The sequence below is a fragment of the Lottia gigantea genome (genome assembly GCF_000327385.1).
Source record: "Lottia gigantea unplaced genomic scaffold LOTGIsca_45, whole genome shotgun sequence".
Classification (NCBI taxonomy): Eukaryota; Metazoa; Mollusca; class Gastropoda; family Lottiidae; genus Lottia; species Lottia gigantea.
This window is the reverse complement of record NW_008709577.1, coordinates 1,850,491-1,877,885: the sequence shown is the minus strand read 5'-3', so window position 1 is coordinate 1,877,885 and position 27,395 is coordinate 1,850,491. Positions and strand designations below refer to the sequence as shown.

Genomic DNA, 27,395 nt, shown 5'->3' with positions numbered 1-27,395 from the left:
GTTATAATATGAATACCAGTAGCTAACTGTAGTATTTTATAATGACCTAGTCAGAGTTAAAATATGTTGCCCAATAAATTCTAGGTAGCCCACTTGCAGGATTCATCTTTTAACTTGCTGATGAGATGCCTGCTTTTTTCAGATATTTATGCAATTGATATTCCAATAAAATTTCCTAATATATATATATAATACAAATTTTAAATCCTCCTGCCTGACATCAACTCAATATATGTTTCCCAATCAACCTCCTAGTGCAGGTGCACATCTGAAAGTTGAGTTATAAAAATGGACACAGGAAAGGGGATTTCAGAAGATGCATCCCATTATCAGTGCTGTAATAGTGACATGATAATTTCAGATCATATTTTGTTTATTTTACAGGATGATATGGTATGTTTGAGTTGTGCTGTATCATCAACTAAAGATGCCAGTGCCACAGAACGAGTTTGTCTTGCTGCAGAAGGTTTTGGAAATCGTATGTGCTTCCTTGAAGATGTTTCAAATCGGGTAAGTTGTTGTTGTTGTAATGTTCTGTCCACAAATACAAATACAGTTAGATTACAATAGCTAACATAGTTGATAATGTATTGTTTATTTATCATGTAGGATTTTGAGGATGAAGCACTTTGTACTAGACTTAAAGCAATTTCATTACATACCATAGCAGAAAGTTCTCTGTAAAATTTCAAATTAGACAAAAATTTGAAAAATAAATATGTGTCATGAATAAGATATAAATGAAATATTGGAGTTAAGCATTGAATACTATTTTGATACTAAACATGAGAGAGAGAGAGAGAGATAAACTGTCAATGAATTGAAAGATTTATGGTAGGTTTTATAATGATGTGTGTAGAACACTTCATTTTCATCTGATATTTTCAATTCTTGATACCACAGAATGGCCTGATGTATTAAAAGGAGACAGTAAGAAGACAGCTAAGAAATCAATAAATTAGAATTAAGTATATCTGTATTATAGATCTATAGATGATATATAGTCAGTAAGATACTGTACCATTGTCAACTAATGTATTTACATCTAGTCATGTCAATCATTATATCTATCATGACTTTTATCATTCTTTTAAGAATGGAAGGTCATGTGAAAGATATACAGGATATTTATTTCAGAAACATTCAAACATATCTCCCTACATAATGATAAAATTGATTTGATTTTTTTACCAAAAATGTTGATCTCTCACTAAACCATTATGAAATGTACAAGTGTGTATTGAGATTGGTAATAATCAATTTGGACGATTCCCTATAAACTCTCTTTCCAAGATGTACTTAACTGTTAGTTCAAAATCAATGTCATCAATTTTCATATGAAAACTTTCTGTTAGAAATATTGAAAGTCAATAAGAAATATACCTGTACATAAAGAAAGATTATTATTATATGAAGTTATATAATGATATATGATGTATATTATGTATTAATACAGATTGATAGTTTGATTACATCTTAACATTAATAATAATCATTGTATAATACACGATTTATCAACTATAACAAGTTATTAACAACACATGCTGATGATATGATTAATATATCTGTGCAGAGAATACCAAATGTTGGGTTATTCTGACAACAATTAAACTGCCATCTTGCTACTGTTTGCAGTGATATGATATTATCATATTATTATTAAAGAATAGGATGATTATAAAATGCATTATTGTCCTATCAAGCAATGGAATGTTTTAGACTTGGAGAAAGTATTGATAATTTCGGGTTATATAAACGTAGATCATGGGAGGGACAGGTTTAAGATTAAGCTGGGACAGGTATTTTGACCTCTAGCTAAGCAAGCAAACATCTAACTCACTGAGCAACCACAGTTCTATGAATTTTTGAAGAGAACCTGTTGAAAATTGTTTGCAGTTGTTCTCTTACGTCAAATATTCTTAAATAATATACAGGTGTAACGTACTGTAGAGGAAAATGAATCATTAGTAAACATTAGGTTGTTAGAGATAGTGAGTTATGATACCATGATTCAACCATTCTGATTGGCTAATCTCTTAATTACTGTCAAAAGTTAAAATGTTCTCATGACTATTGAGATTTCTAACTAATGGGTGGATACCCACATGACAGTCTCATCTATACTATTGTAATATTCATTTGATAAACACACTTTCAGTCTCTATCCATTAGTTCTGATATTTCTATGTAATTGACAAAAAATCAATGATTGAGTGAAATATGGAGAGAACTCTGCTTGCTACAGACAGTAAATCAGAATATTAGCTGATGATAAAAAATGTAGTTTCTTTTTAAACACCTCATCTGACTGAAGTTTCTGTCTAATATTTAACACACGTCTGCCTGTAAAATAGAGATAATAGAGAATCAGGAACTTGGCATTTGGCCAATCCTAGGTAATTTGAACGGCTGTGAGTTATTCAGATAGTATGTTCATGAATTAACTTCAGTGTATTATAGTTTCATGTAAGATCTCTTGTCAGAAACTTCATGACCTGAAGACACCATTTACTGCCTACTTCTTTTTAACAAATTAATTGTCTGGATCCAACAAAATCATTATTTATCTTAAAGTGACGAGTTCTTTATATAGGAACAATGTCACTGTTCATTCAAAATTTCCTCCATTGCACATTACATGGCTTTGCTCATCTATATTTTCTCAAAGCTGGTATTGTACATGACATTTTTGGTTAGTATATTCAAGTTCAATTTGTGATGAATTGAAAATTACCTTATCTGAGATTTAGATTCTGAAAAAGGACCTCTCATGGAGAAGAATATATTGACAGTTATTATCATCAAACCCTCTGATTGTAATATCTAAATGTCTGATGAGAAAAATAGAAACTGATATTATGTTTATAATTATATTAATGATAAGCATTAAAAACTTGTCATTTCATAAGATGCTTAGTTATAACACCAACTGATTTGAATTTAATTTAAATTTAACAAATGTATAAATATGAGCATAAAGTCAACTTTTTCTGCACTTTCTGAACCTATTGGATTAGTTGACTGTGTAATGGACAATTGGTCAACAAATTTTCATAAACTGTTTACATTCTTAAGTCTTCTGACCAACAAAATCACATCCATAGAAAATGTTTTAAATGACTAGTTTTGAGACACATTTTCTTGTATAAATATGATTATTTTTCAGGATGTTCCACCAGATATCTCTGTATCAGTATTTGTGTTGGAACAAGCCCTTTCGGTCCGTGCTTTACAAGAGATGATCACATCAACATCAGAAGGATCAGCAGTAAGTCATATAGCTTTAAAAATCATTTCCTGATATTTTCATTGAAGTTATATATACTCACTTTGATACAGATACCTGCATAGATTTTATCTTCCAAATTTTGGTTTTTGAGACAATTTAAGTCATTAACAAAAACGTTTATTTACAATCATTTATTTATTACCATACTAAAAATGAGGACTTCATGAAAAAATACATAACTTGGAGAGTATAATGTGAAGAAGACTTAAACAAGATAAGTTTTGGCTGCATTCACAAGACTGATTTGACTAAAATTGGAGTTCAAAGACAGAAGGATAATTTGTGTTGATGATATTTCAAGTTGAATTGATATGTTTATTATGAAATACTTAATGTATATATCTATCTATTTATTACAGACAGCTCAGTCAGGCCATAGAACATTATTGTATGGTCATGCTGTACTCTTACGTCATCACCATGGTAATATGGTATGTTATTACTTTGTTTCCACGCCAACTTTCTTATTTATCTTCTGTTTGTCTTAAATCAACCTGCTATTTTTGCTGTTATATTGTTTGTATCTCACTACTTAGTAGTCTCAATGATAAAACAAGGGCAAAACATTTCCAACTTTTAGGAAAGCTCAGACAAAATTAATATGCACTAGTTTCTGCATTTTTGTGAGTAATAAAAAATGTGTTTTCCTTAAAAAATAAATTGAAAACCTTACAAAATATGCACTTCTACATGAATTGGTCTTTTATAAAAAAGAAAAAAAAAATTGTGCACATTAGTGAAGTGTAGAAATTGATTTAGTAATTGTAATACTATAGTATAAAGTAACATATGGTACATCACATAATACTTACTAGTCATATCTGATTTATTTACATAACTTTTACTTCTATGTAGCTGAATTTGTGTTAACATTATCTTGCAACCTGACTCTTTCCCTCTCTACTCTCTTTGAAAGGATCTATTCATTCATATTACTATCTAGTATGTACACTAATCTGTAGATACATACATACACATGCTTTTTATATTTTCCAAGTCATTAGAACACCTCTACTTACTACTTAGTATTAGCATTTTGATTTTCATTAATGAAAATAGGAGAGCCCATCTTTAAGTTTATATTAGAAATTTTAACTCTTTAAAAGAAAAGTTTCACAAAAAAAAATCAAATTCCTTTCTGGATTAGTTAAATTCTTGTATAAAACCTAAATTCTCTTTGATTGTAGTACTTATCCTGTTTATCAACAAGTTCTTCTAATGATAAATTAGCTTTTGATGTTGGTTTACAAGAAACAGCAGAGGGTATGTTTATATTTTCTTTCTTTATATATCCTTTTGTAGACAGTTTAAGTGCATGTTGAATAAGTTAAACAGTCAAACATTGTGATTTGTTGATTGGAGTATGTAAATATTTCACGATAAACATTATACCCAATCAGCTCATCCTCCCTGGTGATACTAAATTAATTAAAGTGCTGTAGGTATGGATAATTTAATTAAATAAAATGTTTTTTTGTAGGGGAATCTTGTTGGTGGACAATCCATCCTGCTTCCAAACAGAGATCAGAAGGTGAAAAAGTTAGAGTTGGAGATGATCTTATTCTTGTCAGTGTCTCATCAGAGAGATATTTGGTGAGTAAAGAGAAAAAAACATTAACTTATTTTAAAATTATTCCATATTTTAGATTGAAATACAAGTGAAGATTAAGATCACATCAATACATATTAGAAATGCTTGTATTTTGATGTTTGTATTATTCTGTTATAGCATATTGGAAGCAGTAACAGTATTGTAGCCTCATTTCAGCAGACATTATGGACAGTGGTACCAATGTGTTCTGGTGCTGTTCGTACCAAAACTGTGGGTAAGTTACTTTAAAATCACATTTCTTCAACACTAAAATATCAAATCTGTCATCTGATGTTATTTATTTCTAGAAGTCCCATTTACTTTGTCATATTTTGGTGGATTTGAAAATTTGAGATTTGCATTGTTTCCATAACAGACCTTAATCTTTAATATTTTGAACCTGGTTAGATAGTTAATAATATTAATGATCTATTGTAGGCTATGTATTTGGTGGAGATGTTTTAAGATTATTCCATGGTCAAGATGAATGTTTAGCTTTACCAGAAGCTGGCAGTGAAAATGAATTCAGGTAATTTAATTTACCTTGTTCATCATCACAGTTTAGGATAATTATTTTTGATTATTCTCTGCTATAATTTTTATATTATTTTCTTTATTACATCCAATTATAGATCATATTATTTTTTCATGGGAAATAATGATGTTTTTCTTCTTCGTTTGCTTTACAGTGCTGTTATGTATGAAACTGGTGCTGTTTGTTCACATGCTAGATCACTATGGAGACTGGAACATATCAGAACAAAGTAAGTGTTCTTCACTTTATTTTAAATTTTTGATTCAGTATTACACTACTTTAATCTCAATTTACGGTATCCAAAAGGTTTAAGTAAGAAAAGTAAGAATTTGGATATCCAAATTGAAGTTCCTGTTTCACCTGAAAGTCCTTGCTAGAATTCAAGAATGGTCTTCAGGCTATAGAAACAGCTATGTTGAATGAAAGAGAATTGGAAATGAAATTATTATTGTATTTTTCAGATGGGCAGGTGGATTTATGGGATGGGGTCAACAGTGTCGTATACGTCATGTGACCTCAGGAAGATATTTAGCAGTGACTGCTGGAGATCATCATGTTGTTACTGTACATAGACATAAAGCTGATGAAGCTAGCACAGCATTTTATATGAGACAAACTAAGGTAAGCCAGTCAGAAGTAGGGTATGGGCACAATTATGAGAATATTAACCTGACCTAATACTGTACTCTAAGATGCAATTGATAAGACTTAGAACAAGAAGTAAAGCATCTCATATGTTAAAGGTTTTTGCTTCTTGCCGTATTTTCATGGGCAGATGTATAGCTCAAAGAATAAAGGAAAGTAGTATTTAATAAATAAGTAAATTAGGTAGGGTTTGATCACTTTTCAAGAGAAAGAAAAGCATTACACAGTCTTCTCAATGTCAGCTCTTGATCTCTCCACATAAATTTTGATGAATCTATACATGTTTTACAGGATGACAAGAAACAATCTGAAGTACGAGAAGCTGAAGGAATGGGAATGGCTGATATTAAATACAGTGATTCCATGCCTTTCTTACAACACTGTGATTCTAGCTTATGGTTATCATATCAAACTTTTGAAACAAAGAAAAGAGGAGTTGGTAGAGTGGAGGAGAAAAAGGTTTGTACTTGATTCCGTTAATTTCACCTTATAATCATTACTGCTGTTAGCAATAATAAGCCTCAATAATTTCTTTTAACTTTATTCATAAAATGAAGGCACATCTTATTGCAAAGAATCATGATGGTCCTGTTAGCAGATGATAACAAATTTAGATTACTTGTACCTGGTATTTTAAAAGATTTTAAAAGCCAACAAATTAAACCTGGTAAATATATGTTATTTATCTAGGCTATAATGTTAGTAGAAGGTCATATGGATGATGGGTTAACTCTAGCTAAATCTCAAGAAGAAGAATCCAGATCAGCTCGTGTTATCAGAAAATGTCAATCATTATTTAACAGATTTAACAAGTAAGTTTTCTAATGTTATAACTGAGGAATACCAAGGAAATATTGAAATGAAATGAGTGCAGAATTGAAATATGAATGTATGAATTTTGAGAGGACCATTGTATGATGTTTTTTAAAAAAATGGTTGTTGTGTGACAGTTTTAGAAATATGTTTTGGCTCTTTTCAGAGCTCTAGACTCTCTAAAAACAGAAGGTAGAAATAGTCATGCCTGGGGTAGAATAAGTTTGGCTGAAGTTATTAAGTGCCTTGAAGATTTAATTGATTATTTTGCCCAACCTGCAGAAGATGAAGGTTTGTTTTGCTTTTATTCAGAATGATATAATCAATGTTGATTCTGCATGGGGGCAATGATGATTTCTTTAATAATTATAGCTCAGTTAATTCAGTAATTATAAACTTCTCAGTAACAATTCAATCTATTTGCTTTCTTAGTTGTGCTTGGAGGAGAAAAACGAATGTTATTTGGTAATTAGTACATAGAATTTTTTATTACCGCTTAGTGAATCAAATTTTCAGTTCTTGATCAGTACCTTTCTTGACCTTCTTGAGTTGGAGAGGGTTGGAATCATTACATGACATCATTTGCTTGGTTAAATCGAACAACTGGGGTTCATGGGTTCTAATCTCGGTTGACTTGTTACAGTCTGGTGACCCCGAATAAGTCATTTTTTCTCATTCATCCAGTGGACTCATATGTAAATGGGTACAGATAATCCAGGAAACATCAATGCAAAGAGGGTTGGTGGAGGACCAGGTGGTAGAAATGATACTCATGAACCTAATGGTTTTCTTTTTGTTTATTTCAGAGTGCTTTTTACTCGGATCCCTTTTCCTTTGACATGAATTATAATGCTCACTTCCAATTATTTTCAGAACATGAAGAGAAACAGAATAAATTAAGAGCTTTAAGAAATAGACAAGATCTATTTCAAGAAGAAGGAATGATAGCTCTAATTTTAGAAACAATTGATAAATTTAGTCAGTATAAAGGACAACGACAATTCTCACATTATGCTGGAGAAGATGCTGGAGAGAGTTGGGATTCCATCTCTAGTTATTTATATTTATTGTTAGGTAAGTACTATTATTGTGTATTTCCAATCTTTATGTTTAAATGTTTTGCAAAAAATTTGATACATAGTTCTTTAAGTATCAATACACCTGTATATGTAATATGTGTATCAATTGTATGTATGAGTGTAATATATTTTTCAGCTGCTATGATTAGAGGAAATCGAGCTAATTGTGCTCAGTTTGCCCAGTCCTATAGATTAGATTGGTTAGTTTATAGATTAGAAAGTCAACAGTCTTCCACAGGTAAGTACGCTCTTGACTATACTGTTGAAAGTAGAGGCATATATATGAAATTTGCAGGTATAATTTATAAATCTCTAGTTTGTCCAGTGTGTCTGAATAAATTGATTACATATTTCAAAGATAACTCTCTCTGATGGAGCCATCATTCTCATGTGCCACCAAATGCATGTCAAAGTGGGCTTATTTGTGTTTTTATTTTTCAGGTGTATTAGATGTTTTACATTGTGTTCTTATTGATTCACCTGAAGCTTTAAATATGATTAAAGAAAAACATATTATAACTATTATATCACTTATAGACAAACACGGTCGAGATCATAAGGTAGGATTAATACCGTTTATATTATAACTATCATATCACTTATAGACAAACATTGTCGTGATCATAAGGTAGGATTAATACTGTTTATATTATAACCATCATATCACTTATAGACAAACATGATCGTGATCATAAGGTTGGTTTGATACTGTTTATATTATAACTATCATATCACTTATAGACAAACATTGTCGTGATCATAAGGTAGGTTCAATACTGTTTATATTATAACCATCATATCACTTATAGACAAACACGGTCGTGATCATAAGGTAGACATATATTAACATAATAATTATCATATTGTTAAGAGAGATCACTTGAACTTGGAGACTTCTGTTCAGACCTATGTTTTTCACAATGTTAATAATATTCCAGGTTCTAGATGTTTTACGTGCACTGTGTGTTGGTAGTGGTGTAGCTGTAAGAACCAATCAAAACCTGATTTGTGACAATTTATTACCTGGTCGTGACTTATTATTACAAACTAAATTAGTGGATCATGTCACTTGGTAAGTACTGTGTCAATGCTAAACTACTAATTTTAGACTTGACCTAAGATTCCTTTTTGCAAGAAGTTAATTCACATTCACATCAGAAAGTCTAGTTATAAGCTGTAGAACTGATATTTTCTTCATATTTTCCTTTATTACATAGATTCAATACCCACATAGAAGCAAAAACAAACATGTGCCTTTTGCTGCTAAATCACATTTCTTCTCTTTTATATTAACTAATATTAACATTTGATATTGTTCTATTTACAGACAATGTTTCAATTTCGAACTTATTATTTTTGTTTTTCAGCTTACGTCCTAATCTATGTGTAGGCCTGTGTGAGGGATCTGCCATGTATAAGAAATGGTATTATGAAATAGTTGTGATAAATTATGAATATGCTACCCACCTACCCCCTATATTACGTATGGGATGGGCTAATACAGATGGGTTTAAACCTTACCCTGGTGGGGGTGAGAAATGGGGTGGTAATAGTATTGGTGATGATTTATATTCCTATGCTTTTGATGGACAAAATCTCTGGACAGGCAAGTATCCTCTTACACCTTTCAATATAGATTGATGCTTGTTGAGTCTTGTGTCATACAAATTTTTGTTCAAATTTAAAATGTTAGTGTATTAACTCTGCCATTTGTGGTTTTATTCACATAAGATATAAAAAAGATATTGTAGAGTAATAATGTTGTTATCCATAATTGATTTGAATTGTTTTTAAGGTGGTAAACCCAAACATGTGAGATCAGCCAGTCAGCCATTACAGAAAGGTGATGTCATTGGATGTACATTAGATTTAACAGTTCCACAAATAACATTCTCCCTCAATGGTGTTAAAATACGAGGATTTTTAAAAGATTTCAATCTGTCTGGAATATTCTTTCCTGTTGTTAGTATGTCAGCCGCTGTAAGGTAAGCATTCTTTGATTTCGGTGGAACATGACAGTGAAAAGGACTACTTACTGTCAGATTTAATTTTGATGATTTCATTAGTACTTTGGATTGAGACTAGAGATTTAATCCATTAAGCCTAAAGCTAATATCACAGTAATTACTAGTCCAGCCATAACAATTGAAGTCTTATTTTGAAAATAAGTCCTTCAATTTATGGGTTTTAATCTTGCATATTGTGAGTTATAATTCAGATATAAAACTTACATCATGGTAAACTTGAATGTTTTATCTATGTAAGTAATTGTACCAGGTATCTATCTCTATTTTAGTTGCCGTTTTGTTTTTGGAGGTGAAAATGGTAGATTAAAGTATGGTCCACCAGAAGAACATTCACCAATAATAGAATGTCTGATGCCAAAAGAGAAGCTACATCTGACATCTTGTTTTCATTTTGGTGATTTAAAGAAGAGTATTGTTAGTGGGCCAACTGAAATTCTAGATTATGTCCCCTTTGTACCTAGTCCAGTTACTACAGGCAGAGTAAGTTCTTAAGAACAAAAGGTTTTATAAGAAAAGGTCAAAAAGTCGCATTTTGAAGTCATAATAAAATTATCTTGTTGTCAAAATAGGAAATTTACACAAACAGTGCGCACTAAAACACTTTTTCAGAAAATTAACATACACTGAACCAAGATGAATACAATATCACTTTGTTTTACAAATTTATGATATATTTCGGTTTCTAATGTAAACAGTAGTTATGATTTTCTCTCATAGATCCAGCTTCCAGCTTATATTGAGAATGTACGAGATAAGCTTGCTGAAAATTTACATGAGTTATGGGCCATGTCTAAAATAGAACAAGGCTGGTCCTATGGTGAGGTAAGCTGTTTTATTATTGAAAATACCTTACTTTAGTGATAAAACTAGTTGATATTTCTACAACACAACAATTTAAATTGCTCTTTATCATCTGTATAAGTTAAATATTACTTGGTGATTATGTAACAATAATTTGATTATATTTCTAATTTTGAATCAATAGGAACGTAATCCAACCAACAAAAAGAACCCATCATTGACAGCCTTTGAACGTCTACCAATGTCTGAGAAGAAATATGTTATTACCGTAGCTTTTGAAACATTAAGGTAACCTAGATTTTAAACATATCATTATAATGCTTTACCCTTATTATACAGTTTCATCTGTAGGCGTCATGAATGAGATATACATTAAGAATTGTCTCTCTACAGATTAATTTATGGCTAATATACTCTCCAGATAGCAATAAAAATTTTTTTAGTTTTTTTTACTCCATCTTTTTACTAATGAAGAATATAAAATATATGTTAATTCACCAATGTTCATGAGTGAAAATGAGCAGTAATGAAATTTAGATTGAATGAAATTTCGGATTATAATACTTTCAGAACACTGATAGCTTTAGGTTACCATATAACAGTAGATCATCAGCAACAACAAAATAACAGACTTAAAACTGTCAAATTAGCTAATAAGTAAGTAAACCTGAATTCACCTGAATTCATTACAATATTTCATATGAGTGCAGATTGAAATGGATAAAATTACAGTATTCTTAAAAAGTGGTGGTGCTTTCAATCTCTTACAACTCTTACTAAGTTCTGTAACGTGCATCTTTTGTTTTCAAATCTGCTTCATGGCTGGCTGGCTGGGTTTGGCCCCCATTTCAAATTTCTTACCAATGATTTTTAATTTATTTACATTCTTATAAACCTGATGCTGTTTTCAACTCTTAACAATTCTGTGGCCCTAACTTGGCTCCTCCACCAAAGGATAAATAGAAATACCACTGAACACATTGTACAAGGTAGACCTAAGTACATTCCATGAATTATATTTCAGCTTTCTACAGAATAATGGTTATAAACCAACCCCATTAGATTTATCAGTGGTCACATTGACTGAAAAGATGGAACAATTAGTCAATCTATTGGCTGAAAATACCCATAATGTGTGGGCCAGAGATAGAATTAAACATGGTTGGACTTATGGTCTAAAAGAAGATCCTATCCATAAAAGAAGTCCTCATCTTGTCCCTTACAATAAAGTTGATGAATCTATCAAAAAAGCCAACAGGTGAGTGAAATAGCTTCAATTATTATTTATCAGTGGAGGTCAATAATGGTATTTGTTGAGCATGTAGGTAAAAGAACTAAGAATTTCTGTAGAACAATAATGGACAAAACCAAAGTCATTCCATAGAGCAAAAAAAAACATAAATAAACTCTGACTGTTAAGCCAAAGCAATGAAACATGTAAGAAGAACAATTTAAATTTCCTGATGCCTTTAAACACCATAACATAATACTAATGTAATACATATTGACAAAAAACCTGCAAGATCTACAAATTTGTATGAATTTTTCCAGAAATACGACCAGTGATACTGTGAAGACATTGATAGCATATGGTTACAATCTAGAGGCACCAACAAGTGAAACTGGTGAAACAGCTCTAACTAGAGAATCACAAGAGAAAACAATACAAACTCGTACTTACAGAGCAGAATTAACTTACGCTGTTACATCAGGAAAATGGTAAACTATTTACTCTTTTTACTGAGCAGATTAGAAATTCTTTTTGATTAAAAAAACCTACTTAATCCAGAAATAGGTCTATTTTAATTAATGATTTACATGTTTGTGTTTGTTACTTAAAAGGGACAAATTTGATATCCTTTTGACTAATCGTACCTTAGTCTCAGATACAGGAAAATTTTTAGCTAAGCTAAACAGTAATAGTGTTTACAGCTCACCGTCCAAATTTGACCCTTCAAATTCATGTCTAGAATTGTCCATGTTTGAAAGTAAAAACGATATCTAGTCTTTTGTTGAGACTCAGCAATATATATTCTGTTAATTGTTATATATATATATTTTCTAGGTATTATGAAATGGATGTATTAACTACTGGTTATATGAAGATAGGATGGGCTAAACGTTCAGCTCAATCTGGTGATGAACTGGGTCTAGATGGAAAATCTTACGTATTTGATGGCTACTTGGTAAGAAAATATCATATCTATATTTCATAAATAGAATAATTAGGCTTGAAAAACTTGCTGTGCTCTTTATTGGAGTATATTTGAATAATATATAATACATTTGATTTGGACAAACACATGATCTTGTAATTTACACTGTTCTTCTTTTCAGTTAAATTCAACTTGGTGTATTGATATCCACATGGTTAATTTCAGTTTGCAATTCATCTTCTCTTCAATGTTTTTTCCCTTTGTTGATATCACTTTCATCTTCATTATTTATCTCTATAGGCTAGGAAATGGAACCAGGGATCTGATGCTTATGGTAAAATCTGGCAAGTAGGAGATGTTATTGGTTGTATGTTAGATCTTCATGATAAAACTATCTGTAAGTAAGAGTTTAGTTAGTTAAGGGATAATAATATGTTGTAGTATTTACTGATTAATTTAATGGTTTATTGCCAGTCATGTCAAGCTGAAGTGAAGCTAGGGACTATACATTTTCATTATGAATTAAGGGCTAAACAACATCTTGATCAAAGTTTTTATTCTTATTCATTTACTATAATGATATGAATTTATGCATGTCCAAGAGTTTGAAGTTAAGAATTGCAACCTTGGATCAGTGTTCAGCCTGCCAATCATATCAGAAGAGCAAAATAATATTTGAATGTTTATCTAAAACCTTAATTTTCAGCTTTCTCTCTGAATGGTGAATTAATGATGGATTCACTAGGACAAGAAATAGCTTTTAGAGATATTGATCCTGCTGAAGGTAATACATTTTATTCCTTGTAGAAAAAACATGAAAATAACTGAAAAGGTTCAATTTCGAAACCCTGAGTGTTAGGGTTTGATATGAAAATAATTTTTGACATGTTTTATTTCAATATGACTTCAATTCTAAACATGCTGTATTTGGTTACAGGATTTGTTCCAGCCATGACTCTAGGAGCTCATCAATCTGGTAGATTTAACTTTGGACAAGATGTAAACACTCTAAAGTATTTTACTTGTTGTGGTTTACAAGAAGGCTATGAACCATTCTGTGTGTAAGTTAGACAGACTTCTGATTTTTTTATCACTCTTGTATTATTCTGTTCAATAGATTGACTTTAGTCCAATTTTTACAAAAGGGCAAAGTAAAATGTCAAAATCACTGTTAGAAAAGTATTTTTATAACTATACAATATGTAAGTTAGTATGATCTGCACTGTTCAATTATTTTTTTTTTTCTCAGAAATATGACACGTCAGCTGCCATTATGGTACAGTAAAGAACAAGCACTATTTTGTTCACTAGAGACTGATGATCCTCAGATACAGATAACTAGAATACCAGGTGGTGCCAATGTCACACCATGTTTGAAAGTTCAGTCAAAGACTTTTGGTACCCTAGAGAAAGTCAAACTAGAATTCTTTAGACTCAGTCTTCCAGTTAGATGTAGAGATGAGTTCCTTTCTATGTAAGTGTATCTCTTTTCTTAACAATACAGTCAATATTTTGGTATTTAAGAATGAAACTGATGCTTTAGTTTAGATTTTAATTTTGGAAAGTTTTAAATGTGCCATGATAATATGTATAGAAAAGAAATAATAATTCTATCATGTATTCAAAAGTTCATATTAGAAATATCTGAAAGGAATGCCAATTTCATTTCTAGTCAATACACAAACTCAGCGATATTTGAAATATTGGTAATTCTTCAGATGATTTTTTACATGTACATGCTTCCAAGATTCCAAGTTTTGCTGTGTCGATATCTTTTCACTTAAATTTAAAATTTGGATTGAAAAATTCTTTAAAAGCCATGTTTTTATTTTGTGTTAGTCGTGACAGAAACCTAGCTCAAGCTGTATTAGAGAAGAGAATGAATCTAGAGAATATGAGAGGTAATAGGAGTGATATAGAAGAGGAAAACTTAACAGGTGTGGAAACTATTTCTAGTACGGCCGATAATTACAGTGATGCTAATATCAGTGATGCTAATATCAGTGATGCTTCTGTAGACCGTGGCAGTAAACTAATAGCAGGTAGAACTAATATACCTACCCCTTACTAAACTACTTATATTATTACTTCTTTATTTTGTTATAATCTTACATTTTACACACTTCTGTCAGCACTTGTTTTTGGTTTATGATGTTGAAATACTTATCCTATATGTCATTGGAAATGTTCCAGTATTCTTGTCATTTAGACGGCTCAAATCATAAAAAATTGAATCCGTTGAATACTAAATAGTGGAATTCAGCTCTAATGAGTACTCAAGCTACTATATAAATTTGTATATTTTAATATGTGTAAAATGAAAGATATTCAATATGATATACCTGTAGAGCTTATAGTATTAGTATTAGTATAATCCTGCTGCATGTCACTGTATTTAGTTAGTATTGGATATATGATTATCCATTTTGTATTAATTTGAAGAAGATGAGGTGAAATAACTCAAGATGAGTCAAATACTCATTGGTTCCCTCTGGTAATAAAGCATGTTCTTTGGATAGATTATGAATTTAGAATTCTTTCATTCAAAAACTTACATAACTGGAAACTTATATATTTTTACCTTTTTGAAAAATGATTTTTTTTTCATTTTTTTGATATAATGAAGTGTATTGCATGGAAAATAATTATCAAGTGTGTTGTAAAGTGTATATCTTTTGCCTAACTTCTATTTGTTATAACTTTTCTCTATGTCTTTTTATAAAATAAAAAGTTTGGAAAGCTGGTAAGAAAAATATTCTTTACAGAGAATTTGATTTTAGATACCTGCAAGTCCCTATCACATACTTTTGGGTTCTTTTTTACTCTCACACCAATTGCTATGAATCAAATGTTTTATTTCTTAAGTTTTATCATTCATTTTGTTCAGATCCATTTAGAAATTTACTAGAGTATCATGCTTTCTATAGGTGTAGATTATCATATTTCAAACAAAATATTTCATATATACAACATATATACAACAATCCTAATTCAACAAGCATATTATTAGCTTGTATTTGCAATCAAGATACTTCTCAATTCATTTATGTCTGACTCACCCACGTGGTGCAGAAAATACGTAAAACTCCATTCATTTCATTTTCATTTCATTTATGTCTGACTCATAACTTGTTGATCAAAAATCACATTAAATTATTTCATGACCAAAATAATGCAGACTTCTCTGTTTCCAATCTCTGACAGTTATTGATATCTTTTCACTGGTTTTCTTTCATGGTAAAGGTTCAATATTGGTAGGTAGAACTCAATAAAAGCTGTTTTTTGGATATATTTGACTTTGTCCCTGATAGATTTTAAACAAAGTCTTTTCTCGAATTTTGAGAAGCTAATTTCTTTTGACTATTTTTGAAAATGAATTATAAGGAGATTATATCTCTTTAATTCCTATCTTGAACATGTTGTACAAATACTTCATATCTTCAACATAATATACTCATATACTTTCAAAGATTTCAATGCTTTTAGATTAATTAAGTTATGCTTTGCATGGTGTGTGCTTTATATTTTACTAACAGATTCATTGAGACGTATTGTTGATGGGAGTAATTTTAGTATAGAGAATGGTGTGCATGATGAGCCTACCCCACCCCATCACAGCATGGATCTCAGTCGATTAGAAGACTCTATACCTGATGCTATACCTGAGGCCAGTAAGTTCTTCACATTATCATTTCAGTTCTATAGATATAGTTCTAGTTCTATATTAGATAATGCTACTATGTATTGCTCAGCATTACTAAATTTATTTCTTTAGTTTTCATACTTCACATCTTCACAAGAATTAGGATTTAGTTTTCTTGAAGAACTGTATATTTATTGAATTATAGACAAAAAAAAAACAATATAAAATACACATCATTTTGCATCCAGTTCTGTACTATTCAAGTTAATCTATCTAGAGGATGCTGTCATTTTGAATTTAAACAATATCATAGATATTTTATTGCACCCTGGTTTTTCCCAAATCTCACAATATGCAATATCTGTTGCACTCATCATTGGTGAGAGATTTTTTTTACCGTGGTTGTGGTTCTTATTCTATCTCTTTATTTCATTCTCTACCATTATATTAGATGAAGAAGATTTTGCTCCTAGCGAGATTGCTAATGGTGGTCCAGATCTTACACTCAGAAAAAGTAGGTTACAGATTTCCACTGTAGAAAACAATCAAACTGCAATTGGTATTAAAATTCATTATTTTGATAAACTACTAAGATATTGTGGATAAAGCAGGAATTTTATTGCCTCTACAAATATGCCTGTGACACCAAGTCTTCAAATGTTAATGCCACATTTCTTCTCTTATTGAAAGCTACAATTTGATCTATTCATTTCAGCATTCAATAGAGTTTTTGGGGAGAATGATAAGAGCGCTGCAGCCAAACGAAAAAACTACCGCCAGAGTATGAGTCAAGGTAAAGGTCATTCATTGGATGATACCAGTATTGGAGATCATTCCACGACTAGTGGTACGATGAAGACTGCTGCAAGTGAGTCACATCTGAATGTGGATGGTTCCTTTTTATCATTACCTAATAAAGGAAACAATGGATCCAAACTTTCTCTTCTTGCTGATAAAGTTGTTGGAAAAGCCAAAGCAGCTGTTGTAGATAAGAAAAAAGATAAGAAGAAATCAGCAGGAAAGCCATCCTTTACGTCCATATTTAGAAAATCAAAATCTCGAGATCCATCACCAAGTAATCTGAAACCTAGATCTACTCGATCAACAGAATATTCTAGTCTAGATCGTAAAGTTAGTACATCTAAAGCTATGAGAGACCATCGAAGATCACCAATGAAAGGAAATAGTCTGCCACCTGGTGTTAGAATCATTGATTCAGAACTAGACAGTGTGTCTGCTGGAAGAGATATGGACATGGATGGAGAATTTGTTCCTTATGAATTCCAAGATGCTCTTGAAAGACGTCCAATGTTCAGAGATTTCAGTCTGGATTCTGCAGACGGTCATTCTGATGCTGAAATGAATGAAATGAATGCCATTGCTGAACAAATTGAAGAATACCATTATTCTGTACGAATATTCCCAGGACAAGATCCATCACAAGTATTTGTTGGTTGGGTGACACCAGACTACCATTTCCATGATACAACTTTTGACACTAAAAAGATCCGTCATGTTATTGTGTCTACATTAGATGTTGATTATAGACTAAAACACAGGTAAGAATTCAAAATGATTTTATAGTGACTTGATAGAAAAGAAGTGGGTTTTTTAAAGCCCCAAACTGCATTAGCTTGATATAAGCTCAAAATCTTGCTGTGATTTTGCACATCTTTTTACAAACTGTAGGATTATTGTGGGCACATATTCAGCACATAGTACAAAAAACCACTTTTGTTTTTCTACGGAAACAAATCTTGTTTGGACCCTATCCCAGAACATTTTCGTGAACTGAGTAATGTATATGTACCACCTATTATATTTTAGTGTAAGTCGTAAGAATTGTTATATTGTGTCTGCTGGTGATTTACAACAGAGATATGCTGGAGCTAATCAAGATGTATCTGGTAAACGTTCTTCACCAGGTTTAGTTATTGGTTGTTTAGTTGATTGTGCTACAGGTCTACTCAGTTTTACTGTTAATGGCAAGGAAGTGGCTAACAAATTCCAAGTAAGTCTTATTTTTCTATTTAGCCTTCATTAACAAAACCTAAAATTAATAAAAATTCATTTAAACTATATATTAAGAATATCTCTTTCAAATTAATTTCGCAAAAATATTGAATTATACACAAGCGAATGGTATATTTAGTTACAAAATTATGGAACTCAATTCTATGTGTTTGGTCAATGATGGTCCTGATTCATTTGCAGGTGGAACCAGGAACCAGGTTATTCCCTGCTGTTATTGCTGAATCAACAATAAAAGAAATGTTCCAGTTTGAACTTGGTAATACTAGGGTAAGTATTGACAAACAGTTTCACTCTGAAAAGAAATTTGTTTTTTGATTTGAAGTATAATTTGGACCTTTAATATTCTTTAAAGTTATTCAATATGTTTCTGGATTGAGTTGATACTGAAAAAATTTAAAAGGGGCTTAATAGCCTTTACATGTGCATTGGGACAAATGATTTCTTTTTGCACCATTCCTATTCTCATCTGACATTCTGCGATTCCAGAAAACCTTGACCAAGCTATGAAATGTGAGAGAAATCTAATGATGCATGAAATAAATGGGTATTTCTTACTATTTCAGACCTCTCTACCACTGTCAGCTGCTGTATTTAGAGGACCTAAATCTATACAACCAATGTGTCCTACTAGATTAGATGTACAGATATTGAAGACTAGCTCATGGGCTAGGGTACCAAACATATCTCTAGGAGTACAGACACTGAAACTTTCAGATATTAGAGGCTGGAGTATGCTGTGTGAAAATCCAGGTAATGGGTATTTTGGATAGTTGATAAACTGTATATCTTGTTCTAAAATTAATTTTTTGTAACAAATATGATGATCGATCTGGTCCAATCTTATGAATTGTAATTTGTTATTATAAAGTGTTATGATTATTGTTTATTATATCTTTTTGAAACTATATTTATTATAGTACCAATGTTAGCTGTATATATACCAGAAGAAGATAGATGTTTAGATGTTTTAGAATTGATAGAATATGAACATCTGCTTAAGTAAGTTCTTCTTCATTGCTATATTTTTGTATTTGCACTTGCTGTAGAGGAGACTGGAATGATATAAAATAATTTCATTATAAAATGCATGGATAAAATAAAAGATATCAAACTTTTAAATCCTTAAAAGAGAAAGTGGTGAATTGTTTCAACTTGCTAAGAATTACATTGAAAATTATGAGATAACTCATTCCTGATTGATTTTATTACAGTTTCCATGCCAAGACATTAGAACTGTACCAGGCTGTATGTTCCCATGGTAACCATCGTGTTGCTAGTGTATTGATACAACATATTGATGAACGACAACTCATGTACTGTATTCAAAGTGAATGTAAGTCTGAACAATAATAACACTTCAATAATGCCCTAGATAATTGAACTCATGAGAGTTTGTATTGAAGCCTGTAGACCTGGACATTGTCCTCTCTTTCATATTACTAGAAACCATCAAATCCACATATTCAAATTATGAATATGAATTTCAGAAAACATATAAAGAAGTAGTGATTTCTACTGTGTAGGCCTCATTAATATTATTGTTTACTTTGACTATAGGTCTAATAAAGTCTGATATCAGTAATAAAAAGTATTATGTTCATGTATTTCAGCTCTATCAGGAACTTTAAGAAATTCATTCAATGATTTATTGATATCAATGCATCTTGATAGTCATTCTAAAGCCAGGTAAGAATGACAGAAATCTTTGTATCAACTTCACTGCTCACAATATTCTTCCATTTATACATTCCTAGGCTAATGTTACAATGCTTTTGGGGATCAGTTTGTCTTCTTTGAGGCCTCTGACCTCTTAGTTTTTAAATTTAAAATACTGTTTTACAGAGTGATAACAGAGAAAGAGTTTATCATACCATTATTACCACAGAGTAAAAATCTCTGTTTATATCGAACACGAAGTCCAGGATCTGAAGACTATAATATAAAACATCAAATACCAACAATGGAAGACTCAGTTTCTATCAGACCTATGTTAGCTATTACAGGCAAAGAAATAGAAAATAGGTTTGTTTGTTTATTGTCAAAATAATTAATATACTTTTAAAACTGGGCAGATGAATTGTTTTCATGTATAGTAGAATTATAAAGAATGATATGTGAAATCAAATTCTTAGCAAATTTGGAGTTGCATTTGCATAAACACTATGTCCTTCTTTACATGTTCATGAACTAATATTTTCAGATTGGCTAAAGATGGTAAAGACAGTACAGCACCATACTTCCCCATGGCTAAACTAAAAGCGTATACTATGAGAGCTTTAACCCAGGCTGTCCAAGTTGGTGCTGCTCATATTAGAGATCCTATTGGTGGAACTAATGCTAATTTATTTGTGTAAGTATACAACATTGTGAATTGATTTAAAGTTAAAATTTTGTCCATGGGTCAACCTAATCAAAATTATGTTGATAAAGATGTCAAATGGATGTAAATGGGCAGACACACACACACACACACACACATCCTCACACATACAGGAACTATTAACAAAATATTCATTTTAATCTGGAATAAGATTTATTCATAACTTAATTCTGAGTTGATCCTAACATTTATCATTTATTTTCAGACCACTATTAAAGATCTGTGATCACCTATTAACTATGGGATTATTAGATGATGATGATTTAAATCAGTTATTATGTTTATTGGATCCTAAAATTTTTGATGATCATCAGATGAACAGTAAGTTTATCTTCTGGAGACATTAAGTCAAATGGTTGAAATAAAATGCAGTGATAGGATTTACTTCACTGAACTAAAATATCAAGTTTTTTTTGTTTTGTTCACAATCTATTCTCAGACATCACCTATCAGTAGCTTGTTGTTTTAATCCTTAGTTCAGTGAAAGTATGGAAAAATCTGAACATGATTGTTATATAAGCAAGTGTCAAGACAATATTTGAAATCTGATATTAATTACAGTGATTGGAAGCAATGGTCTATTAAATATGACATTATCAGAACCAGTGAAACTAGAGGTGTGCCATATCTTACAACATCTATGTGCCATCCAACTACGCCATCGAGTTGAAACTATATCATCATTCTCAGAAAACTTTGTTGGTAACTGTCAAAATGTAAGTAAAACTTGTTTGATTGATGTCATCTCAACTTCTGAAGTGTCTGATACATATTAAGTATAAATATACATGTTTACATTCTAATGTATATAATGGTAGCATTCATGTCTTGTGTTATAAATAGAATTCTCCAACTGCATGGGTTTTTCTTGAAATGTATCAATCAATCAAAATGAAAATAATGAAAAAAAAGTATAGATTTTTCAATCGTTAGTTCAATGACAATAATCTATCATTTGCAGGATCAATTGAGAAGATATAATGCTATAAAACAGGCTGATCTACCATCATCTGTTACTGCTAAGAAAACTAAGGAATTCAGATGTCCACCCCAAGAACAGGTAAGTCATATATTTCTGTCAAGTACAGAAAGATGCAGGGTGGTTGTTATACTTGTCGAGTCCTGTCTGATAGCAAACTTTAAATGACAAAATGGACATTTTTATAGATTTAACCATTTGAAAATTTAATGAAAGTGAATTTTAAGCTCAAATGCCCAGCTAGTCAAATAAAAAGATTTTGGTGGATTAAGTTGCTTTGCAGGTTTAAAGATAAATATTCCAGGAAACTGAAAGTATCCAATGTCTAAAACCCAAATTTTACTACACTTATAGATGCGAGCTTTACTGGCATTCAAAGAAGAAGAACCAGTAGAAGGAGTTGAACCATGTCCATGTGATGAAGATATCTGTGATTTATTACGTACCTTCCATATTGAGTTAAGAAAACATTGTGCCATGCCAACTCTGGTAGAAGAAGAGGTTCCAGTAGATGCTCCACCACAACCTTCTGTGAAAGAGAAACTTCTAGCTCTAGTATGGAAAGTTAAAAATGATAATCATGGACTATCAGGATCACGTTTTAAGAAACCTGGTAAGCCTGGTATACCTTCGTTTATAATAAACTTAAATATTCTGTACTTTCATTGCAATATGGAATCTCTCACATGTATAGTTTATAGCACAAAGGGTCTAAAGGTTTTACGGTAGTCTCTTTAAATGATAAGAATGTTGAGAAAGTCAAGCTGCACCACTGATTGAGGGAATATGTACAACTTTGCAAATTTAAAAACAAATATCTAGACCTATGTGGTGATTGTGCTCATCAAATTCCATGGGGATTATAAAAAAAATGATATACTTTGGTAGTTACGTACACCACCATTATAGGTGTATTATATATAATTATAACCATTACTATGAGCAATGGTAGGATGACACACTCCTCTGATCTTTATAGATTCCATCCAGAAGTTAGTAACAGATACTGTTGTACGTTGGGCTCAAGAAGATTTTATCTCTAGCGCTGATTTGATAAGAGAAATGTTCAGTTTATTACACAGACAATATGATGGTATTGGAGAGGTAAATAATACAATGTCAAACACCTGATATTAACATATACATGTATATTGATATAAAGTACTTCAAAATCTAGAAATTAAAAAGTCTTTACCACAAGCTTCAATGGTTTTATGTTGTATATAGATAGTTAAATATGATGTATAAATATACAGTTTATACAAGAGAACTTGATATAATGTATCAAATTATGTTTGGAGCTTATTAGTCATATATGAACATTTTTGCATTTGACACAATTCGCCTTTAGGTGAATTTCTCCTCTTCTTTTCCACCAATTTTGACCTGATTTGTCTCCCATGTGACACAAATCACCTCTGCTTTGCAAATTAAGAAAAGGTATTTAAGAGGATTTTATTTTTTTGTCTTTCCTTCTGTTATTGTATGGTGCAGAAAATAAGGATGTAAAACTCCATTCATTTAATTTATTTTTGTTATTTTAGTTGATGGCAGCTCTAGAGAAGACGTATGTTATCAGTTGTAATAGTGCCAATGATATTAATTTACTATGGAAATCATTAGGTATTATAAGATCTTTACTCTTAGTACAAGTTGGTCATGCTGAGGAGGAACTCCTTAAAAACAGTTTACGGTAAGATTTTATAGTATACTATACTTTTTTGAATCATATGAAGAAAATATGTTTTGCATCGATCAAAAAAAGGTCATTAATACATTCAGTTTGTTCACCTTGTTTGACAAGACGTTTTTATAAATAATACTCTTTTGTGTTTATCCACAAATATTTCAAAAGCTGATTTCAGATGATTAATCAAACATCACAATTGACTTTCAATGCTCAAGTTATCTTATATCTAACTGGTCTAAATATTTTTTATGTAATTTTCAGTGACCTAATGGATAATAAAGTATTTTTCCAACATCCTGATCTGATGAGAGCTCTATGTGTTCATGAGACTGTCATGCAGTTGATGGTGAATACATTAAATAAAGCCCAACAACAACAACAAGCAGCAGCTAGTAGTGCTGAAGCTACTGGTGGACGTCAATCTATACCTACTTCATCAACTAGTGATAGTCTGATTAAACAAAATAAGGTCAGTTATTCCTCGTTTTCTTCTATGATTACATTTATTTTTTTTTAATGAATGAATTGAATTGAAATATTCCAATTAGGATCCATGGAATTTTTGTCTCCAAGGTAAATTAGAACAATTTTTCACCTTATTGGGCTAAGGTCATTGTATAAGAGAAATTATGGAAGACCAATAGTGCTTTCTCGCCTATTTCTTTTTCAACAATGTTTAATACATTTGACACTAATAATGATGATTTTCAGAAACATTGAGAATTATTCCATGATTTTTGATTCAGGATGCTGCAGCAGAGATGGTGGTAATGTGCTGTAGATTTTTATGTTATTTCTGTCGCACCAGTCGTCAAAATCAACGAGCTATGTTTGAACATTTAAGTTATATGTTAGAAAACAGTTCTATGTTGTTAGGTAAGCCATTACATATTATGCCCAGTAGTGAAAAAACAAGGTGGATGACAATCTAATTAGTATTGAGGAAATAGTTAACAAGTCCTGACCCACCTGATGGTAATTTATCTTGTATGACGTTGGATCTTGAAACAGCAAAGAATAATGACAATACATAGGTAACATCAGACAAACAAGTATAATTATGAAAATAGTTGAATTTTGACCAATGATATATGTTTGTTACAGCTCGTCCATCATTGAGAGGTTCCTGTCCATTAGATGTTGGATGTTCATCTTTGATGGATAATAATGAATTAGCCCTTGCTTTACGTGAAGCTCATCTAGAGAAAATAGCTATCTATCTAGCAAGATGTGGATTACAGAGTAATTCAGAACTCTCAGAGAAAGGCTATCCTGATGTAGGTTGGGATCCTGTAGAGGGAGAGAGATTCTTAGATTTCCTTAGATTTTGTGTCTGGGTTAATGGTAAGGATGACATTTGCTTTCTACCATGCGAAACTAAACTAGATTGTAGTTTCATATGTTGATAGCACCACAACTATGCATTTAGGTACCTTGGGATGGGTTTGACTGAGCTGTCATTGCCCCTTTGTTCAGTTTTACTAATCTTTATTTATGGTTTGTCTACTCTGCTATTTATAATGCTGACTCAGAGATCCTTTGGGTAGCTGAAAGGGCTCAGTGAGCCATTCTTAGCATACAATAGGTTATCAAATCATAAAACATATGGTTATTTGTATTGTAGGTGAAAGTGTAGAAGAGAATGCTAATCTAGTTGTAAGATTATTGATCAGAAGACCTGAGTGTTTAGGACCAGCTCTACGTGGTGAAGGTGGTGGTTTATTAAGAGCTATTAAAGAAGGTATCAGAATGTCAGAACAGATTGCTGCTAGTCGAGATGAATCATCCAGTAATTTCCTAGCTGCTATGAATGATGATGATGACACTGGTGGCAACTATCTCTTCCAGAGGTTAGTCCTAAACTAGCTTTTCAAACCAGCAATATATTTATTTTATCATAAAAAAATCTATTAGGATACATTATATATAAAGATGACCTGATTTTGTTTCATAATACTTCTATCTGACATGTATCATACATTCTCCTTACTTTATGTCAGGTTTAAACTCACCTTTGTGATTGTTCATCACTGTGTTACCAGAAAGTAGAATATGGCTGAGGGTGAGCTCAAATCATGGCAACTCGGTCCAATCCTGAGTGTGAATGGTTTGTTTGGGTCTACTATTCATAGAATAAAGCAGACACAGCACACCGACAGAGTATTCATTTTTGGTGAAATCCTGAAACGTACACAACGGTTACCTTTATATTTTCAGTAAATATGATTTCTCCACCCTACCACCTGAAGATGATGAAGATTATATTGATATGGGAGGAGCTATAATATCATTCTATGCTAGTTTAGTGGATCTGTTAGGACGATGTGCACCAGATGCTGAGACTATAAAAGCTGGTCGAAGTGATTCAGTAAGAGCAAGAGCTATATTAAGAAGTTTAGTATCTATGGAAGATCTAGAGGGAGTTCTGTCTCTAAGATTTATTTTACCTGTAGCTGATCCTAATGCTGCTGAAGAAGGTCAGTTGAATTTGGTTATGTTTTAACTACATGTAATTTATATCTCATAGTGCAATCACAGTATCACATTTTACTTACATTTTAAATGCTTTTCTCTTAGTAAATGGCAAACAGCATCATTAAAGATTATTCTGATTATGGTGTATTGCGTTAATAATCATGTGTTTACATGTTTGTGTTTCCTATGTAATTGTTTATATTATACAGATGGAGGAAGTGGTCTACCACCAGGATTACTCCCAGCTCATAAATCAGCTATAGTATTATTCTTAGAACGAGTGTATGGTGTTGATGATCAGACCACATTCTTCCGTTTATTGGAAGATTCCTTCTTACCTGATCTTCGTGCTGCTACAACTCTTGATACAGTGAGTCTTTTAATCTGCTCTTTTTATCTATTGTAGACTCACTAAATTCCTTAACTAATAAGTAGTCTGCATTGTTATTTAAAGGGTATTTACACAATGCAATGTGATAGTGACATGAAGAATTGTTATATATATTAGTATATGGAACAGTATGTCAAACATGTAAATATAAGACATACCCATACATACCCACAATTTCACAAGTAGCATGCTCATCTTGCGTGTTGAGGAGAGGATGATGTTTTGTAACATGATAACATTCTGGTACAGTTAGCTTATTAAAACATATTCTCTTGTGTATTACAGGCTGCAGCCAGTGAGAGTGATATGGCATTAGCTCTAAATAGATATCTATGTACCTCAGTATTACCATTATTAAAAGATAATAGTCAGTATTTTAACAATGCTGACCATGCCTCACCATTACTAGATTCTACATTACATACAGTATATAGACTGTCTAAATGTCGTACATTGACTAAAAATCAACAAGAAACAGTCAGCGACTTCTTGGTTTCTTTTACCCAGTAAGTTTATTATTTTCTTATCACATTTTAGATGATTTTGATCATTTGTTAGATGCGAATTCATTTGATAAACCATTAATCTGTTAGATAAATAAAATCACCCTATGTTTTGCATCTTTTCTATCTTTTATAGTACTACTCTGTAACCTTCAATTTTTTTTTTCACAGACAATTACGTCCACCATTGATGACACGCCTATTAAAGAAACTAACAATTGATGTACCAGCTTTATCAGAACATGCTGTAGTACCACTCAGAGTAAGTTTGATACTGGTTCTTTATCAGCATACTGACTTGAGATACATTGTCCAAACTGCTGAAAATCTAGACTTATGATAGTAATTTTTATTCAGACAAATC

General features: G+C 31.5%; 1 protein-coding gene across 1 annotated transcript in view; it reads left to right on the top strand.

Moving 5' to 3' along the window:
• Window positions 1-348: 348 nt before the first annotated feature.
• The window catches only part of LOTGIDRAFT_123762 (hypothetical protein), a gene marked incomplete at both ends in the record, with an annotated part of 56,728 nt that continues 29,681 nt past the window's right edge, over window positions 349-27,395 (top strand). The window contains 54 exons of the mRNA XM_009061008.1: window positions 349-510; window positions 3,167-3,268; window positions 3,658-3,720; window positions 4,477-4,552; window positions 4,770-4,882; window positions 5,019-5,115; window positions 5,319-5,409; window positions 5,570-5,644; window positions 5,877-6,036; window positions 6,352-6,519; window positions 6,751-6,872; window positions 7,040-7,164; window positions 7,747-7,947; window positions 8,089-8,190; window positions 8,394-8,512; window positions 8,891-9,024; window positions 9,320-9,562; window positions 9,770-9,937; window positions 10,249-10,459; window positions 10,697-10,801; window positions 10,965-11,068; window positions 11,351-11,437; window positions 11,805-12,038; window positions 12,332-12,499; window positions 12,846-12,966; window positions 13,237-13,333; window positions 13,643-13,720; window positions 13,874-13,997; window positions 14,186-14,410; window positions 15,947-15,984; window positions 17,295-17,765; window positions 17,919-18,138; window positions 18,407-18,590; window positions 18,794-18,880; window positions 19,177-19,363; window positions 19,531-19,612; window positions 19,825-19,946; window positions 20,224-20,299; window positions 20,456-20,643; window positions 20,825-20,963; window positions 21,199-21,314; window positions 21,555-21,709; window positions 21,955-22,053; window positions 22,327-22,594; window positions 22,952-23,076; window positions 23,517-23,665; window positions 23,924-24,111; window positions 24,419-24,538; window positions 24,767-25,006; window positions 25,287-25,490; window positions 25,912-26,139; window positions 26,347-26,507; window positions 26,814-27,034; window positions 27,203-27,293. Of these exons, the coding sequence (XP_009059256.1) occupies window positions 349-510; window positions 3,167-3,268; window positions 3,658-3,720; window positions 4,477-4,552; window positions 4,770-4,882; window positions 5,019-5,115; window positions 5,319-5,409; window positions 5,570-5,644; window positions 5,877-6,036; window positions 6,352-6,519; window positions 6,751-6,872; window positions 7,040-7,164; window positions 7,747-7,947; window positions 8,089-8,190; window positions 8,394-8,512; window positions 8,891-9,024; window positions 9,320-9,562; window positions 9,770-9,937; window positions 10,249-10,459; window positions 10,697-10,801; window positions 10,965-11,068; window positions 11,351-11,437; window positions 11,805-12,038; window positions 12,332-12,499; window positions 12,846-12,966; window positions 13,237-13,333; window positions 13,643-13,720; window positions 13,874-13,997; window positions 14,186-14,410; window positions 15,947-15,984; window positions 17,295-17,765; window positions 17,919-18,138; window positions 18,407-18,590; window positions 18,794-18,880; window positions 19,177-19,363; window positions 19,531-19,612; window positions 19,825-19,946; window positions 20,224-20,299; window positions 20,456-20,643; window positions 20,825-20,963; window positions 21,199-21,314; window positions 21,555-21,709; window positions 21,955-22,053; window positions 22,327-22,594; window positions 22,952-23,076; window positions 23,517-23,665; window positions 23,924-24,111; window positions 24,419-24,538; window positions 24,767-25,006; window positions 25,287-25,490; window positions 25,912-26,139; window positions 26,347-26,507; window positions 26,814-27,034; window positions 27,203-27,293 (8,034 nt within the window). The remainder of the gene's footprint in view (window positions 511-3,166; window positions 3,269-3,657; window positions 3,721-4,476; window positions 4,553-4,769; window positions 4,883-5,018; window positions 5,116-5,318; window positions 5,410-5,569; window positions 5,645-5,876; window positions 6,037-6,351; window positions 6,520-6,750; window positions 6,873-7,039; window positions 7,165-7,746; window positions 7,948-8,088; window positions 8,191-8,393; window positions 8,513-8,890; window positions 9,025-9,319; window positions 9,563-9,769; window positions 9,938-10,248; window positions 10,460-10,696; window positions 10,802-10,964; window positions 11,069-11,350; window positions 11,438-11,804; window positions 12,039-12,331; window positions 12,500-12,845; window positions 12,967-13,236; window positions 13,334-13,642; window positions 13,721-13,873; window positions 13,998-14,185; window positions 14,411-15,946; window positions 15,985-17,294; window positions 17,766-17,918; window positions 18,139-18,406; window positions 18,591-18,793; window positions 18,881-19,176; window positions 19,364-19,530; window positions 19,613-19,824; window positions 19,947-20,223; window positions 20,300-20,455; window positions 20,644-20,824; window positions 20,964-21,198; window positions 21,315-21,554; window positions 21,710-21,954; window positions 22,054-22,326; window positions 22,595-22,951; window positions 23,077-23,516; window positions 23,666-23,923; window positions 24,112-24,418; window positions 24,539-24,766; window positions 25,007-25,286; window positions 25,491-25,911; window positions 26,140-26,346; window positions 26,508-26,813; window positions 27,035-27,202; window positions 27,294-27,395) is intronic.